This window comes from Phyllobates terribilis, unplaced genomic scaffold, assembly GCF_046119375.1.
Source record: "Phyllobates terribilis strain yellow unplaced genomic scaffold, ASM4611937v1 Scaffold_11__3_contigs__length_659146591, whole genome shotgun sequence".
NCBI classification, from domain to species: domain Eukaryota; kingdom Metazoa; phylum Chordata; class Amphibia; order Anura; family Dendrobatidae; genus Phyllobates; species Phyllobates terribilis.
The window spans coordinates 338,076,601-338,094,367 of NW_027362771.1; the positions used below are offsets into that span (position 1 = coordinate 338,076,601).

General features: G+C 40.4%; 1 protein-coding gene across 1 annotated transcript in view; it reads right to left on the minus strand.

Moving 5' to 3' along the window:
• Positions 1-534: 534 nt before the first annotated feature.
• The window catches only part of ISLR2 (immunoglobulin superfamily containing leucine rich repeat 2), a 92,021-nt gene continuing 74,788 nt past the window's right edge, over positions 535-17,767 (minus strand). The window contains exon 2 of the mRNA XM_073652773.1: positions 535-4,851. Coding sequence (XP_073508874.1) covers positions 2,813-4,843 — 2,031 coding nt within the window. The 5' untranslated portion in view covers positions 4,844-4,851 and the 3' untranslated portion in view covers positions 535-2,812. The remainder of the gene's footprint in view (positions 4,852-17,767) is intronic.

The following is a 17,767-nucleotide window of genomic DNA, read 5'->3' on the forward strand; positions in this document are numbered from 1 at the left end:
TGACCTACACTAAGAGGCACTTCGTTCCCTCCACTCATGTCTCGCCAATTTTCTTTCATTGGAACGGAAAAATGAGCTGACCTGAAGTTTAATTTGAGCAAGATGGATGGTTTAGTGTTGTTTTGTAACAATATATTTTTATCGTTAAAATTGAGAAAAAAGCTAAAAATGTTCTTTCCTTGTAAAAAGGAGAATATGACAGGGGTTAGGGCACCAATGGCTGTAGAAATCTTTATACATATTCATATATCTCATAACATTATTGTCTTGATTTGCCATTTGGCACCCAGCCCCCCTGGCATTTATTCCACCAATCCCATCCAAACTATACTCCTGATTTTTTGTGGTTACCTGTTTCCTTTTTCCTTTGCATGAGTTTTGATAAACTTCTCTGTGACCTCAGCAGATGTGGATTTGATTGTTATTACCAATTACTTACTAAGTTACACCACTAAGTTCTGTAAGCTCTCTCAAAACCGGTAAACTTGTAAAATTTGGGAGAGATTTAATTTGTTCTTCGGCAGAAGCCTAATGTTTTATATATATATATATATATATATATATATATATATATATATATATATACATACATATATATATATATATTATGCCAACTATAACCAACAACATTGCTTACCCTGTTGAGAAAATGCCAGTAAGTAATTGTGCCCTAATGGAAAATGTTACTTGAGTAGATACAATGGGTGCTTTATATCACAAAATAATTAATTGCATGTTTGCTATGTTTTGCAACACTCTTAATAATTGTAAATGATCCTCTGAGGCATTTTAGATTTCACAATTCTTTTTCCAGAATTTAGTATAATGAGCACCATGTTTTTAAAAACTATACCATGTAACATTTATATTATTCCCCTAGTATTCAAAGAAGTCACAACTATAAAAATAAAAAAACATACTCAAAATATCCAAAGTATCAAGCCACAACAAAAGAGTTTAGTACAAAGGTAAAAATCTTGTACATTTTTAACAATGGATATGGTTCAGGCACTGAGAACGTTACAGTTAAGTGCATGAATATGTGCAGCATACACATCTAGAGATTGTATGTATATGCATTTATCCTGTAAATTTAGTATATACCTGCAGTAACACGTTCATGTTTTAGGTGCCAGCCATTGGCAATCATTGGTAAATCAAGGTTGCTTAGATTTGTATTAAGAATTTACACTTGTGGGCCTGTGGGTCCAGCAATAATTATTAAATAGTAAATCATAATTTGGAAATTTCTCAAATTATTCTTTCCACCCTGCTGAGTATCCCAGTTGTAAAAGAGGACTGAACTAAACTCAGGTGCTAATGACACTTTATAGGAATATATAAACTAGGAGGCAATAGAAAATGTAATAACATTACTGAAATCGTCCTTAGGTTCAAAAAGCGTAAAAACAATATTTAATAAGAAAAATCTATGATTAATATTTGTAACTTATTTCTACTCAGAACATCATAACAAATGTTATATACTTGTAGTCAAAAGAAATGAAAACCAACTACAGGTCCTTAGTAGACTGAAGGCAATGTCCAAAATTGACTTTCAAAATCAATTTATCCATAACATTACAAAATGAAGACCCCAAAACTAAAACTTTATACCCTCTGACTTTAGATAGCAAAAAAACTGATTGATAGAAACATTGTGCTGTCATCTCTTCAGGGCAGTTAGAGGTTAACCATGAGACCCTTTGGCTCACAGCAGAGGGACATTGATGTAGTCCCGAGAGGCACTGTTAGCAGGTTGTATACAGTATTGTAGCTCAGAGAAGATGAAGAGCAGGTGCAGCCGCATTACTCATCCTTCTTCCATAATCCTCCAGCTTTAATGTAATTAGATCTCCTTGGGATTCACATAGATCTGATTTTCTACTTTAAGTGGTGATGGAGAAGCATTGGATCATCTATTAAAGAATAGATATATAGTGTGTGTCTCTAGGATTGGTAGCTGTAGTCGTGATTAGATGAAAGCATTCGGATACTGTAGTAGAATTATAGGTTCATCATATTAGAAGTCTTTGTTTCATCCTCTTGGTTACTTTTGGTGGCTTCAAGACGCCATTGTAATTAAAATTCCATTTAGATCTTTTGAACATCCAAACCCTGCGTAGCTCATCATATACAAATAATGTGTATATGTGTGGCAAATGCTTGAATCAATAAGGTACATTGCCAATAATTAGGATGCTATGTATGTGTATATTGTAGATACAGGTATACGCCATGCTATGTCATAAGTGCTCTCTGCAGAGAAACTGTTTTATATACATTTACCTATAAATATATACGCACTGTGCACTCACCAGTTGGCAAAACATTTACACACTTTTTCATAAACTAACCTAAAATTGTGGCATATTCACATACATTGCTACATTAACACTTTGATGCACACAGATATGCGACACACGGGGCATGCATACAAATGTGCAGTGTTATGAAACCATAAGCCGAAGTGTCTGCTGCTATAGTGAGCAGAATCTTGTCATTGAGGCTTTGGATTGGTGAGAAATATTCTCCAGCTGACAAACAGTGGTAAGAATACTGCCATTATTGTTGTTAGTAAAGTTTACCATTGCACCTCTTAACTTGTGTGTTTGCTTTACTCTCCTTTCACCTGTAAATTCTTGAAGAGGATCACATTTCTGAAGACTGGAGGGTTTGATCATTAACATTCTTGCAGGGGTTTCACAGGAATACTGATGAATTAGTGAATTAAAGAAGATCTCACTCTTGAATACATTTGCGGATAAATCAAAGGAATTGAATGAAGGTGATGTCTCGATATCTTATCAAATCAGCGGGCAGGTTCTTTGTAGTTTCCATTAATTTCTTCAGAGATGGTAACAGCCTCAGCTCCCAAAGGGAGCTTGTCACTGTACTCAGATCCCACCTCAAAATCTTCCTGGTTGGTTTTGGATTGAGAGCTTGGAAGAGCTTCATCTACTACACTTCCTTCAACCCCATTCTCAACTTCTTCTGCATGTTGTGCTTCTGCCTCTGCTTCTCCTTCTTCTCCTCCAGCTTCACTAGTCTCAAAATTCTTTTCAGACTCTACATAAGATGATCTGGGGTCAAAATCAGCAGCCATGTGCTTCTCCATTGGATCTTGTTTATGGGTCTTCATTATTAATTTATAATTTTTACCATGATATTTAGAAAGCAGATGACAACATGTGGCTCCCACTAGAGGTATGGTGGCCAAACCAAGAAGGAAAATGCTCACTATAATAATAATGATCAAAGAGGGGACTTCTTTCTTTGTGGTAAAAACTACCTGCACTTGACAGTCTTCACCTTTGTATGTTAAGCATACAGAATAGTTGGTGCCAGGTGTTAGCCCTTGAAACCAGTAGGAGTTTACTCGATCCTCAATTTCTGACCACTGAACCAAAGAAAAACCTTTAGGACTTTCCTGGCAGAGGTATAGCATCTTTAAGTTCTGCTTACCAGAATTGGTATGATATGGAGTTATTTGCACTTTCGCATCTTTCTCTGATACATCAAGTGCTATAACTCCTAGATCAAACACATGAGGTTTCAAGTTGCTACTCTCATTGAAAGCATGGTTAGAAACATGAAGGCCTCCTACACTGGGTCCACATTTCTTCTCATTTGATTCTGTGTTTTCTATGGTATTTATCTTCTTAACCTCAGAACCTGCCTTTGACGTTGTTTCGACTGAATTCAATTTTTCCTCTGTTTTATCTACTTTAAGAACACTGTTTCCTATTTTCTTATCTGCTGTTTTCTTCGTGTCTGTAGGTATCTTTCCTGCAGCTGGATCCTCAACCTTAGTGGGATATTTTTGAGTGCCTGCAACAGAGACATTAACTGAGCTCTGGCTACTTCCCATTTCATTTGTGGCTATACAAGTATATGCCCCTTCTAATTTCTTGCTAAGGTGAGGAATGACCAACGTTCCATTTTGATAAACCAGAAAATTTCCATATAACTCTGCTTTGGCGACATCACTGGGCAGTTTAATCTCTGTCTCTTGGGTTGAATTGCGAACTTTCCACTGGATTGCTGGCTTGGGATTTCCACTGACCAAACAGTGTAAAGTGAGAGTAAATCCATCATATAACTCTGTGCTATCAAGATTAGGATGGTAGCTTAGTTGCACAGTAGGGGCCTCACATTGCAAATCTGGAATTTTAATAAGTGTTTTCCCTTGGAGCTCTTCAGGGGTACCACATACTATCAAGTCCTTTTCTGCTACAGTGATTTGAGCTTCTTCAATCCATTTTTTCAACCACATGAGTGAGCAAGTACAGTGGAAGGGATTATTGTAGATCTGGATGTGAAGAAGAGAAACAAGAGGTTTGAAGGTTCCTTCCCGAATAACAGTGAACTGATTATTATTTATTCGGAGTGACCTAAGATCTTTTAAATTATCAAAGGCATCCATGGGTAGGTTGACCATACGGTTGTTGTTCATTTTCAGCAGTTGAAGAGCAGGAAGGCTGGAAAGGTCCATCCATGGGAATTCTACTAGTTGGTTATGACTAATATCCAGGTTCTTAAGATTCACCAAAGTTGCTAAAGTACCCCTTTCAACGGAACTAATATCATTATGAGCTAACCACAGAGAGGTCACCTGTGGCACTCCAACAAAATTAGATTTCTTTAAAGCACTGATTTTGTTGGCTGAAAGACTTAAGGTGGTGACATTGGAAGGGAATCCAGTTGGGACCTTTTGGAGCTTCTTGTAAGTGCAATCAGCAAATTGTTGATTGTATTTGTCCACACAGGAGCATGCATCAGGGCAGCTGAAAGTTGTCCTCAGAAGAAACATAGCAATATACAGGAAAAGGAGTGTACCCATCCTTCTGCCTGCAAGACAGATATATATATTATAAAACAAAGGGTAAAACAATAACTTGCTGTAATTAATAAGTGTAATATTATACAATAGCCTAAAAATAAACATTTGCAACTAAAGGACAAACCCTTCTGAATCCCTGTTTCCCCACATAATAACACCTATGCTCACCTCTGGTACCGGTGTCGTTCCAGTAGTATTGGCAATGGCTCTCCCAGGGATCGCGGGACATTTTTATATCACACGATCCCTGTGGCCAATAAGCGATGGCTTCACTCTACTTTCCTAGTGACATAATTGACATCTGGAGGAAGTGGAGCTGGGGCTGCTCTCTTACTTCTTCTAGATGTCTTAATTTGTTTGAAGGAAGGGAAAGTGAAGCCAGCACTGATTGGCCGCAGGGATGGCGTGACATAAGTTCAACTCATGCTTAACAAAAGAAAACATTTTTAACATCAGAGAAACCCTTATAACTTCTTGTTTTGCTGAATTATAGTAGAGTATATTAAGAGAAAAAACTCAAAAATGAGTTTAATTATGTTGGAATAGGTAGTATATGATATTTGTATAATATGTAAAGAAATCCAAACCCATTATATCTGTATAAAGTGTTTGTTTGTTTTTTAAAGCATTTAAGAATTTTCATTTTACAATCTGAACATAAATGTACGTTTAGGCTTTTCTTTAGTGCCTTTTTGAAGGAACATCTGTATTCAGAAAAAAATGAAAACAGGAAATATATAGCCCATGGTCAGGTTTGGAACACCTTAATACAAGATGACATCCATGCGTCATGACTAGTGTTGAGCGAGTATGTTCTATTAACCCTTTCGCCGAGTATGCTCGGGCCGAGCTCCGAGTATTTATAGCTGCTCGGTGATATGTTTGAATCGCTCCCGTGTGCATGATTTGCGACTGTTTGACAGTTTTAATACATGTGAGGAATGTCTATTTCTTACACATTCCTCACATGTAATAAAGCTGTCAAACAGTCGCAAATCATGCACACGGGAGCGATTTAACCTTATCACCAAGCAGCTGTAAATACTCGGAGCTCGGCCGGAGCATACTCGGAACACAACATACTCGCTCAACACTAGTCATGACTCCAAAAAGCCTCATTTGATGGATCACTTCTTTTTTCTGCCACCTGATGGACCGGCATCTACAATGGGAAAACGCACAGAGGTCGCGGGGAACTGGAAGCTATGAGGGGTCCTTTTGTCTTGTATTGTGAACGATATTGTTGGTGCTGATATGATATATCATATAAGCCAGGCCTACACAACATACGTCCTGTGGGCTGCATGCAGACCGCCGAAGGATGTTGTGCGGCCTGCAAAGAACCGGGAGACTCCGGTTTCCCACCTCCCTATATTCAACTGTATTCACGTCTATGAGATGCAAATACAGTTAAACACTTCGGCACCGGGACTGACGTGCAGCAGCGCGATGAGGTCACCATGCCATGCTGTGACCTAATCACACTGCTGCTGTCACCAGCGCAGTAGTGCATAGGAGGCAAGGACACGCCAGAAAAATAAAGCACTCCAGGAGGAGCCAAAGATTAAACATCCTATTGTAGGAGGAGGGGGTTGCTGTTACTATTAGGCCACATTATGGGACAAGGGAGAGGATTTTGAAGGAGGCATAATATGAAGAGGGGCAGGGTGTGGGGAGATAATATTATGGAAAAGAGCTGTGTGGGGGATTACAGAGAGGAGTTGTTTGGGGGGAATATTATGAAGAGAAGCTGTGTGTGGGGCAAATTATAGAAAGGAGCTGTGTGTGGGGGGGAATTATGGAGAGGAGCTGGGTGGGGGGAGAATTAAGGAGAGGAGCTATTTTTTGGGGGGAAATTACAGAGAGGAGCTGTGTGGGGGAATGTTAAGAAGAGTAGCTGTATGGGAGGAATATTATGGAGAGGAGCTATGTGAGGGGGAATTATGGAGATGAGCTGTGTGTGGCAGAATTACAGAGAGGAACTGTGTGGGGGGATATTACAGAGAGGAGTTGTGTATGGGGACATTATGAAGAGGAGCTGTGTGTGGGGATATTATGGAGAGGAGATGTGTGGGGTGAGGTATTACGGAGAGGAGCAGTGTGAAGGGTAATACTATGGAGAGGAGCTGTCTAGGGGGAATATTATGAAGAGGAGTTGTGTGGGGGGAATTACTGAGAGGAGCTGTCTGGGGGGGGAATTATGGAGAGGAGCTGTGTGTGGAGACATAATGGAGAGGAGCTGTGTGTGGGGACACTATGGAGAGGAGCTGTGTGTGAGGGGATATTATGGAGAGGAGCTGTGTGGGGGGTAAAATTATGAAGAGGAGTTGTATAAATGGTAATATTACAGAGAGGACCTGTGTGGGGAGATATTACAAAGAGGAGCTGTGTGGGGCAACATTGCGGAGAGGAGCTGTGTGAGGGGATATTACAGAGAGGAGATATGGGGGACATTACGGAGAGAGGAGCTGTGTGGGGAGTAATATTGTAGAAAGGAGTTGTGTGGGGGGGACATATTGGAGACAGGCAGTATGGGGCGACATTAAGGAGAGGGGCATTGTGGGAGGGACATTATTGAGAGGGGCAATGTGGGGGGAATATTATGGAGAGGGACATTGTGAGGAGGATATTATGGAGAGAGGCAGTGTGGGAGAGATATTTTGTGCAGGAGGCACAGTAAGGGGCAATTATTTATTCAGGGGTGCAGCATGAGAGACATCTTTATTTATGGGGCAGTATAATGATACTTTTATTTTTAAGGGCACAGTGTTGGGATGTGCTTCTAAAGATGGAGAAGAGGTAAGTTTGCAGAGACGACCTTTTGGCATGAAATCTCATCATGACATCTGTACTACGTGGAGACAAAAGGGATGGGAACAATCAGAGAAGATGTGTAACCTATAAGGTACCTGAATGTAAATGTTTATTTGTGATTCTTCCTGCATCTCATCAGTACTGTGGTTCCTGTATGGTCCACAGTCTGATGATGGCTGGTAACAACAACTTCCAGCATTTCCTTACCATTCTTAAGGACATACTGGGAGTTGCAGGTTTACATGATACAAGTGTACAGTCATGGCCAAAAGTATTGAGAATGAGACAAATAGTATTTTTTCCAAAGTTTACTGCTTCATTTTTTGTAATGGCAATTTGCATATACTCCTGAATGTCAAAGAGTGATCAGCTTAACAGCAATTACTGTACTTGCAAAGTCAATATTTGCCCAGAAAATGAACTTTAACCCCCAAAACATATTTCAACATCATTGCAGTCCTGCCTTAAAAGGAGCAGCTAACATCGTTTTAGTGATTGATCCATTAACACAGGTGTGGGTGTTGATAAGGACAGGGCTGGCGATCAATCAGTCATGATTAAGTAAGAATGACATCACTGGACACTTTAAAAGGAGGCTGGTTCTTGGTATCATTGTTTCTCTTCAGTTAACCATGGTTATCTCTAAAGAAACACGTGCAGCCATCATTGCACTGCACAAAAATGGCCTAACAGGGAAGAGTATCGCAGCTACAAAGATTGCACCTCAGTCAACAATCTATCGCATCATCAAGAACTTCAAGGAGAGAGCTTCCATTGTTGTCAACAAGGCTCCAGGGCGCCCAAGAAAGACCAGCAAACGCCAGGACCGTATCTTAAAACTGTTTCAGCTGTGGTATCGGACTACCAGCAGTGCCGAACTTGCTCAGGAATGGCAGCAGGCTGGTGTGAGTGCTTCTGCATGCACTGTGAGGCGGAGACTCTTTGAGCAAGGGCTGGTTTCAAGGAGGGCAGCAAAGAAGCCACTTCTCTCCAGAAAAAAACATCAGGGACCAACTGATATTCTGCAAAAGGTACAGGGAGTGGACTGCTGAGGACTGGGGCAAAGTCATTTTCTCTGATGAATCCCCTTTTCGATTGTTTGGGACATCTGGAAAACAGCTTATTCGGAGAAGAAGAGGTGAGCGCTACCACCAGTCTTGTCTCATGCCAACTGTAAAGCATCCTGAAACCATTCATGTGTGGGGTTGCTTCTCAGCCAAGGGAATCGGCTCACTCACAGTCTTGCCTAAAAACACAGCCATGAATAAAGAATGGTACCAGAATGACCTCCAAGAGCAACTTCTCCCAACCGTCAAAGAGCAGTTTGGCGCCCAACAATGCCTTTTCCAACATGATGGAGCACCTTGCCATAAAGCAAAGGTGATAACTAAATGGCTCATGGAACAAAACATAGAGATTTTGGGTCCATGGCCTGGAAACTCCCCAGATCTTAATCCCATTGAGAACTTGTGGTCAATCATCAAGAGACGGGTGGACAAACAAAAACCAACAAATTCTGGCAAAATGCAAGCATTGATTATGCAAGAATGGACTGCTATCAGTCAGGATTTGGTCCAAAAGTTGATTGAGAGCATGCCAGGGAGAATTACAGAGGTCTTGAAGAAGAAGGGGCAACACTGCAAATATTGACTTGCTGCATTAACTCATTCTAACTGTCAATATAACCTATTGGTACTCATAATATGATTACAATTATATTTCTGTATGTGATATAAACATCAGACAAACACTAATAAAAACCAGAGGCCAGCAGATCATGTGAAAATATAATTTTGGTGTCATTCTCAAAACTTTTGGCCATGACTGTATATGGGGCTGACCTGAAACTGCAACTGATCACTTTACTAAGCTCGGTGATGTATTCATGTACTGACGATGGTTTTGAACATGTAGCAATCCATACCATGCTTCATGTTAAAACTGAAAAATCCTCAAAATTTAGTTTTGAGATCATGAGGAGGATATAATTGAGTTTCTGCTTAAAAAAAAAATTCCAGTTTAAGTTTGGGTGTGTTCACCCAAAACTTGGGTGAACTAAAATACTCAAAACTTGGTTCTGCAAATGTATTCATGTAAATACCCCTTTATTTTTTTTTTACTGCCCTTCGGATTGGTTCAGTATGATAATGTGGCCCTTGGACCAAAAAATGTTGTGCACCCCTGATATAAACATTGTAGGGTGCTTATTCATTTATTATTTATGTTTTTTGACTTTGAGCACTTTATATTAGTTGTTTTAGTTGTTTGTTGTTATATTAGTTGCTTATCTTATCAGTGCTTTAAACACTATTTATCTCTCTGTTAGTCCATTTATCCTGTGGATATTTTGTTCTGTCTTTCTTTATTGGGAGAATTTCTATTTTTAGTTGGCTATTACAGGGCTCCCTAGAGTATTTTTAGGGTCAGCCTACATTGAGCGGGAGCCCCTATCTTGACAACCTCTGCGGTTAGGCAGGGCTACCTATAGGGTTAGTTGAATAGGGAGAATAAAGCATAGTTTTCCCCTTTTTTGCCCTGATAGGCTCCCTATTCTCTCTCGTGTGGACATTTATCGGAATATTTTTTTGTCTTGTGAGTTTTCCTTTTAGTATATATATAAATAAAGATTATTTTTTTATAAACTAAAGTGGATTTCTGTATATGATAGATAGAACACCTTAATACAGTCACATTTTCAGATCTGTCCTGTTGAATCAAACTTTGATCACAATAAAGATGGATTTTAGTTTTGAGTCTCATATGACTGCCTGAAACTGGCTAAAGGGTAATTCCAGACAGATGATCCTCTACAGTTGACAGTGGTGCTCTCAGTATAGGTAAATTGCTTGCAGCAACCCTAAAAATGCAACTGTCAAAGTCTTTGATCCTTGTCACAGCCATTAGTTCCTGTGTACACAATCTATTTTGACAGCTTATCAACTGTAGTCATAGTAGAGCTGCAGATATAGTAGCTACAAATGAGTAAAAAAATAGTGCTTGTGGTGAAAATACAAAAATAGCATAGAATAGACCTACTTAGATTTCGTGAAGATTCAGGACTCAAAAGCAAAAGTTGGACATCACATGACAATGAATATCATGGCTTCATGATGTCCCCCATGAGTTCAAAACTGTTTGGACTACTAAAAGTAATTGGTCTTCTCATTCTTTTTATTTCTTTAGTGTAGTGAACAGCAAAATTACAAAGGATTTTTGCAGTGATTTGTCAACAGTTCTGTGGCACCCCAGGGGTCCGGTTGCCACAGTGGCATTGCCTCCCTCACAAGGGTTGATGCCATGCCTGGAAGCAAGGAGGGGTCATCTAATCAGGTTTACCAGCATACAACACTTTCCTGGCTCCAGACCAGAAAGGGGAGCTCCTCCCCTTAAAAAACTTGAATCTGGAGTCGGGGTTAGTAAGAGTGAGTTGAGAGGAGTTGGAGACAGGAGAGTGACGAGGAAGGACCTGGGGAAGGGAGCTGTGGATAAGCTCACCCCAGAGAGAAGCGCAAAGGAACTGGACACCGGAGTCCGTGGTTGTGGGGCACTGAAGGCCCAGCAGCTAAATCCGGAGGGCAGAAGACTGCAGGTCTCCTGGCCCCATCATATGCTCGGCAGCTCAGCAGCATCATAGGGCCCAGCGCCGCCACGTGGGAGCGACACTTGAGGAACGCCCGAGCAGCCTGCCATACGGGTGAGGAAGAGACGTTTTACTCATGGACGAGGGCCGCAGCATAGCTTCAAGCAGCAGGACCAAAGAGATTAGCGCAGAGGGAAAGCCTACAACTCTACCTGGCGAGGTGGATCCCCAACTTGCTTCCAGGCCGCCTGGACCTCTACTACCAGCTAGTACCCATGCCCCGGTCTGCTTTAATAAAGCGCAAGTAAAGATAGAGGAAACCGCCATTAATCTGTTGACTGGTCATTATCTGCGCCATCACCTGCATTACACCGCACCAACAACATCTACCTCCAAAATTCTTCATATACTGCCCTGGAGCTTAGCTCTGCCTGTGGAGAGCTGAACCAACTCTGCTGCATCACCATCTGCTCCAGTGGATCTGCACCGCACCGGCGGCCCCATGTAGCCGCACACCACAGGTGGCGTCACGAACATTATCTCTAAAAACTTTATTCCCCTTTTACTTTTCCTTTAATTGACCGCCCTGGGTCACGGACCGGGTCACTGCCACCGTGACATCCCCAGCACTGACCGGCCCAGCACTGAGTACCTCACGGCCCCAGGGGGCACGTCAGTTCCACCATCACCAGTGAGGCCACAGAGTCACATGAGGGGGGTGGAGGAACTTCATCACTGCAGGCCCACCAACTTTCTGATTCGTCAGTTCCCCCCCACCTTCCCTAAAAAGAGAAATAAAAAACTGTGGAACCACCAGCTTTCTGCCCATTTAAAAAACAAACAAAAAAAACATTGGCAACCCTTTTAAAAAGACAACTTTCATAACAGATGAAACATAACAGTCTTACTACATCAGAACCATTTGTAAAAAAAAAATGTCTTGAATTTGTGTTATAATTTGTAAATATAATTCTTAAAGGGGTGTCCACTACTTGGAAGTTCTCTTCTTAAATTCTATAGTCTCCTGTGTAAAATAAAAAAAACCCTTATAATCACCTCCTGCACCGTCACTGTTCTTGCAATGCCAGTGCCAGGTCTCTTGATGCTCGGGTGATATTAAGTCACGTGAGCACTGCAGCCATCCAGCGGTCACTGATCAACTGCAGCCTTTAAGTATTCTGCTACAGTGGACGTTCACTCTGGCTAAATAGAGAAGGCTGCAGAGCTACTGACTGGCTGCAGAGCTCATATGACACAAAAGTGTTATGTGACCACTGAGAGACACAGCACCAACATCGCTGAAATAGCACCAGTCTGGAAAGTATTTTTTTTTCATAAATTCTCTATTTAGTTTTCAAATACAGTGCCTTGAATACGTATTCATACCCTATGAAATTTTGTAAAAAATGTTCACATTACACCTACAAACCTAAATGTATTTTATGGGGATTTTTATTGTGACATACCAACACTAAGTAGCAAGTATTTGTGAAGTGTAAAGGAAATGATACATGGTTTTCTAATTATTTTAAAAATATAAATCTGAAAATCGGGATATTTATTTGTATACAGCCGTCTGAGTGAATACTTTGTACGACCACTTTTCGCTGCAATTACCGCTGCAAGTCTTTTGGGGTATGTATCTACCAGTTTTGAACATATGAGGAAGATTTTTTTCCCCATTCTTCTTTGTAAACAAGCTCTAGCTCAGTAAGAATGCATGGAGAGCAATTGTGAACAGCATTTTTTAAGTCTTTCCACAGTTTCTCAAAGAAACTGGTGTGTACAGGTGCTTAGTAAGAGTAGCGATCTCCATATATAACTAACAAACAAAGTAGCACTCTGCAACGCTAAGTATGCAAACACGAAATATATGAAATTTGAATTGCATTACTGCCCTGAGGATTAGGGGTGGAGTGCTGCCGGTTACACTTGAATTGGCCAATTTGTGCGCTAAGATTTCTCAGTTATTTCTATTTTCTAGACCAGTAATTCAATTCAGATTTCATATATTTCATGTTTGCATACTTAGCGTTGCAGAGTGCTACTTTATTTGTTAGTTACAGTGGGTACGGAAAGAATTCAGACCCCTTTAAATTTTTCACTCTTTGTTTCATTGTAGCCATTTGTTAAATTATAAAAAGTTAACTTTTTTATCATTAAAGTACACTCTTCACCCCATCTTGACTAAAAAAACAGAAATGTAGAAATTTTTGCAAATTTATTAAAAAAAAAAACTGAAATATCACATGGTCATAAGTATTCAGACCCTTTGCTTAGACACTCATATTTAAGTCACATGCTGTCCTTTTCCTTGTGATCCTCCTTGAGATGGTTTTGCTCCTTCATTGGAGTCCAGCTGTGTTTAATAAAACTGATAGGACTTGATTTGGAAAGGCACACACCGGTCTATATAACAGCTCACAGTGCATGTCAGACCTAATGAGAATCATGAGCTCAAAGGAACTGCCCAAGGAGCTCAGAGACAGAATTGTGGCAAGGCACAGATCTGGCCAAGGTTATAAAAGAATTTCTGCATTACTCAAGGTTCCTAAGAGCACAGTGGCCTCCATAATCCTTAAATGGAAGAAGTCTTCCCAGACCTGGCTGTCCAGCCAAACTGAGCAATCGTGGGAGAAGAGCCTTGGTGAGAGAGGTAAAGGAGAACCCCAAGATTGCTATGGCTGAGCTCCAGGGATGCGGTAGGGAGATGGGAGACAGTTCCACAAAGTCAACTATCACTGCAGCCCTCCACCAGTCGGGCCTTTATGGCAGAGTGGCCCAACAGAAGCCTCTCCTCAGTGCAAGACATATGAAAGCCCACATAGAGTTTTCTCAAAAACACATGAAGGACTCCCAGACTATGAGAAATAAGATTCTCTAGTCTGATGAGACGAAGATAGAACTTTTTGGTGATAATTCTAAGCGGTAAGTGTGGAGAAAACCAGGCACTGCTCATCACCTGTCCAATACAATCCCAACAGTGAAACATAGTGGTGGCAGCATCATGATATGGGGGTGTTTATCAGCTGCAGGGACAGGACGACTGGTTACAATTGATGGAAACATGAATGCGGCCAAGTACATAGATATCCTGGATGAAAACCTCTTCCAGAGTGCTCTGGACCTCAGACTTGGCCAAAGTATCACCTTCCAACAAGACAATGACCCTAAGCACACAGCTAAAATAACAAAGGAGTGGCTTCAGAACAACTCTGTGACAATTCTTTACTGGCCTAGCCAGAGCCCTGACGTAAACCCAATTGAGCATCTCTGGAGAGACCTGAAAATGGCTGTCCACCAACGTTCACCATCCAACCTGACGGAACTGGAGATGATCTGCAAGGAAGAATGGCAGAGGATCCCCAAATCCAGGTGTGAAAAACTTGTTGCATCATTGCCAAGAAGACTCATGGTTGTGCTAGCTCAAAAGGGTACTTCTACTCAATTCTGAGCAAAGGATCTGAATACTTATGACCATGTGATATTTCAGTTTTTCTTTTCTAATAAATTTCCAAAAATTTCTACATTTCTGTTTTTTTCTTCAGTCAAGATGGGGTGAACTTTAATGAGAAAAAAAAACTTTTTAGAATTTACCAAATGGCTGCAATGAAACAAAGAGTGAAAAATTTAAAGGGGTCTGAATACTTTCCGTACCCACTGTATATATGGAGATGGCTACTCTTAGTAAGCACCTGTACATATCAGTTTTCTGTTTTGGAAGTGACGGTCAGTCTTTTGAAATTTGTATACATAGGCTTTCTGACTGAACACTCCACCCCTAAGCCTCAGGCGGTTTTAATTACAGCAGGATCTTACCTTCCCATACACATGCAGACTTTAGTCTCTAAGAGAGGATTCACATTAAGTAGGTTCCTTGCAATGAGAAACGCCTTACCATGGCTACGGGGAAACTTGAATTGGCTAATTTATGCTCTAAGATTTCTCAGTTATTTTCTAGATCAGTAATGCAATTCAAATTTCACATATTTCATGTTTGCATACTTAGCGTTGCAGAGTGCTACTTTATTTGTTAGATTTGTTGGACTGTGACTATGCTATTCAAACACACGAATATGCTTTGATCTAAACCATTCCATTGTAGCTCTGGCTGCATGTTTAGGGTCGTTGTCATGCTGGAAGGTGAACCTATGCCCCAGTCTTAAGTTTTTTGTAGCCTGTAACAGGTTTTCCTCCAGGATTGTCCTGTATTTAGCTCCATCAATCTTCTCATCAACTCTGCCAGCTTCTCTATACATGTTGAAGAAAAACATCCTTACTGCATGATGCAGACACCGCCATGTTTGACTGTGGGGATGTTTTTACGGTCATGTGCAGTGCTAGTTTTCCTCCACACATAGCATTTTTCTTTTAGCCAAAAAAAACGTTTTACTTTGGACTCATCTGACCAGAGCACCATCTTCCGCATGCCATGTAGGGGACACAGCTAGCATGTGGAAGAAGTTGCTCTGTTTAGATGAGTCCAAAGTAGAACTTTTGGAGCTAAATGCAAAGAACTGTGTGTGGCGGAAAACCAGCACTGCACATCACGCTGAAAACACCGTCCCCAATGTCAAACATGGTGGTGGCAGCATCATGTTGTGGGAATGCTATACTTCAGTAAATATTCTTGTTTACTTCAAGAGGTTGAAAACTCAAATAAATCTATTTCTTCTTGTAGCTGAGAGTTTGAAACATATCACAGTTTTAAGGTTTGAAAAAGACAAAAGTCCTTCAAGTTCAACCTATAATCTATAACCTAATTTGTCAATTCCAAGGAAGGCAAAACTCCCATGAGGCAGATGATAACAGCTCCACATTGCCTCTTGCCATCATTTCAGGCTACAGTGTATAAAGATGATCAGAAAAATCTCTGTACTGTCCATTTATATACTAAATCTATGTACTATACAACCAGCTTGAATTTAGTGTAGGTTCTTGCAAGTATGAGGACCCTTGACGTGGGTTGCGAGCCTGCGTATTTTGGCTAAAATGTCAACCAATGCCCCATGTATTTTATACATCATCTTTCATCTTCCTAGGGAAGATTTGTTTCATTAAGCCTCATCTGTGTGCATTTTTAACAGTAGGCAACCACACCATCAATGAATTGGTAGGTTTGTGAGTGGTTGCTCCATCAGTATTTTGCACCTGTGCTGCCCCCACCTTTTTCATGGGGGTCTCCTGCATCCTGCTCGTGCATTGGTAATCTGACCTGGAATTGGCAAGGCTATTTTTTTTTATTGATTTTTCTTGAATAAATATCCTTTGTGAGCCTTTTTTGAACTTAGTGTAGGGATTCGCAAGTATGAGGACCATTGATGTGGGATGCATGTTTGCGTTTTTTTTGCCAAAATATCAATCTATACCTCATGTATTTTATACATGATCTTTCATTTTTTTGTTGCACTTTTTCCAATTTTTTTGCAGGATTCAGCAAGGCCCTTAGTGTTGGTTGGGTGAATTGGGGTGTCTGTCTTGTGGGGTGCACTTATATAGTGCTGGGCAGCCAGCCTGATCTAATAGTATGGGCGTCATCAATAGGCTTTAAGCCAGACACTGTGCATCACACGTATCTGTGTGACTGGTGCCCTATGCAAGCCTCTTCTGTGTAATCTTAGGAAACCACTCTTTCCATGAATTGGTAGGTTTGTGAGTAGTTTCTCCATCAGTATTTTGCACCTGTGCTGCAGCCGCCTTTTTTCATGGGGGTCTTCTGCACCCTGCTAGTGTATTGGTAATCTGACCTGGAGTGGGTAAGGCTGTTTTTTCCTGAGATTTTTCTTGAATTAATGTCCTATGTGAGTCGTACCTGTCAATCTTGGTACTTAATTCCCTGCAAAACTCGGGGGTGTATTCCATCCAGCCCCAATGATTTTTGAAGGTGTGCTGTCCTTTCTGCTGGGTAGGCAGGTGACATTTAATTGAGAATTTATGGGTTTTCTGTCATGGGATTTTCTTCTGCAAATACAAAAGAAAAGAATCCCTTTAATAGACTGGCCTTTTCCTCGACCTCCTCCACTATTTCACCCAGATTTCTTTTGAGAACGCCAACACTATTATTTTTAAGTCTCTTTTTGTATATATACTTGAAAATATTTTTGGATTATTTTACTCTCCATGGCAATTTAGCCTTCTCCTTAGCCTTTTATTTTTTATTTTATATTCAATTTATTATTCTTTCTGTCATTTTAATATCTTGTCACTACCCTCCGTAAATGCTTTTTTTTGTAATTTATTGAACACCTTACAGTTTTATTTAGCCATAGTGGTGTTTTCCCATTTCTAACGTGTTTGTTTCCATAGGGTATATTAGCATTGAGTCTTTCAAGTTTGAGTCAGGAGATCCACAGCGGGTCCATGCATTTTGATCCATACCTGGACCACAAAACACAGATGTTTATATTTAGTTTTATTAAGTATTCATACCCAAAAGATTTTTTTTTTCCTTTTTTGCATAGGTTCAGCTTTGTAACAATGTAAAAAGTATAACGCAAGTTGATAGAAGAAATTAAAAAAATATATATATG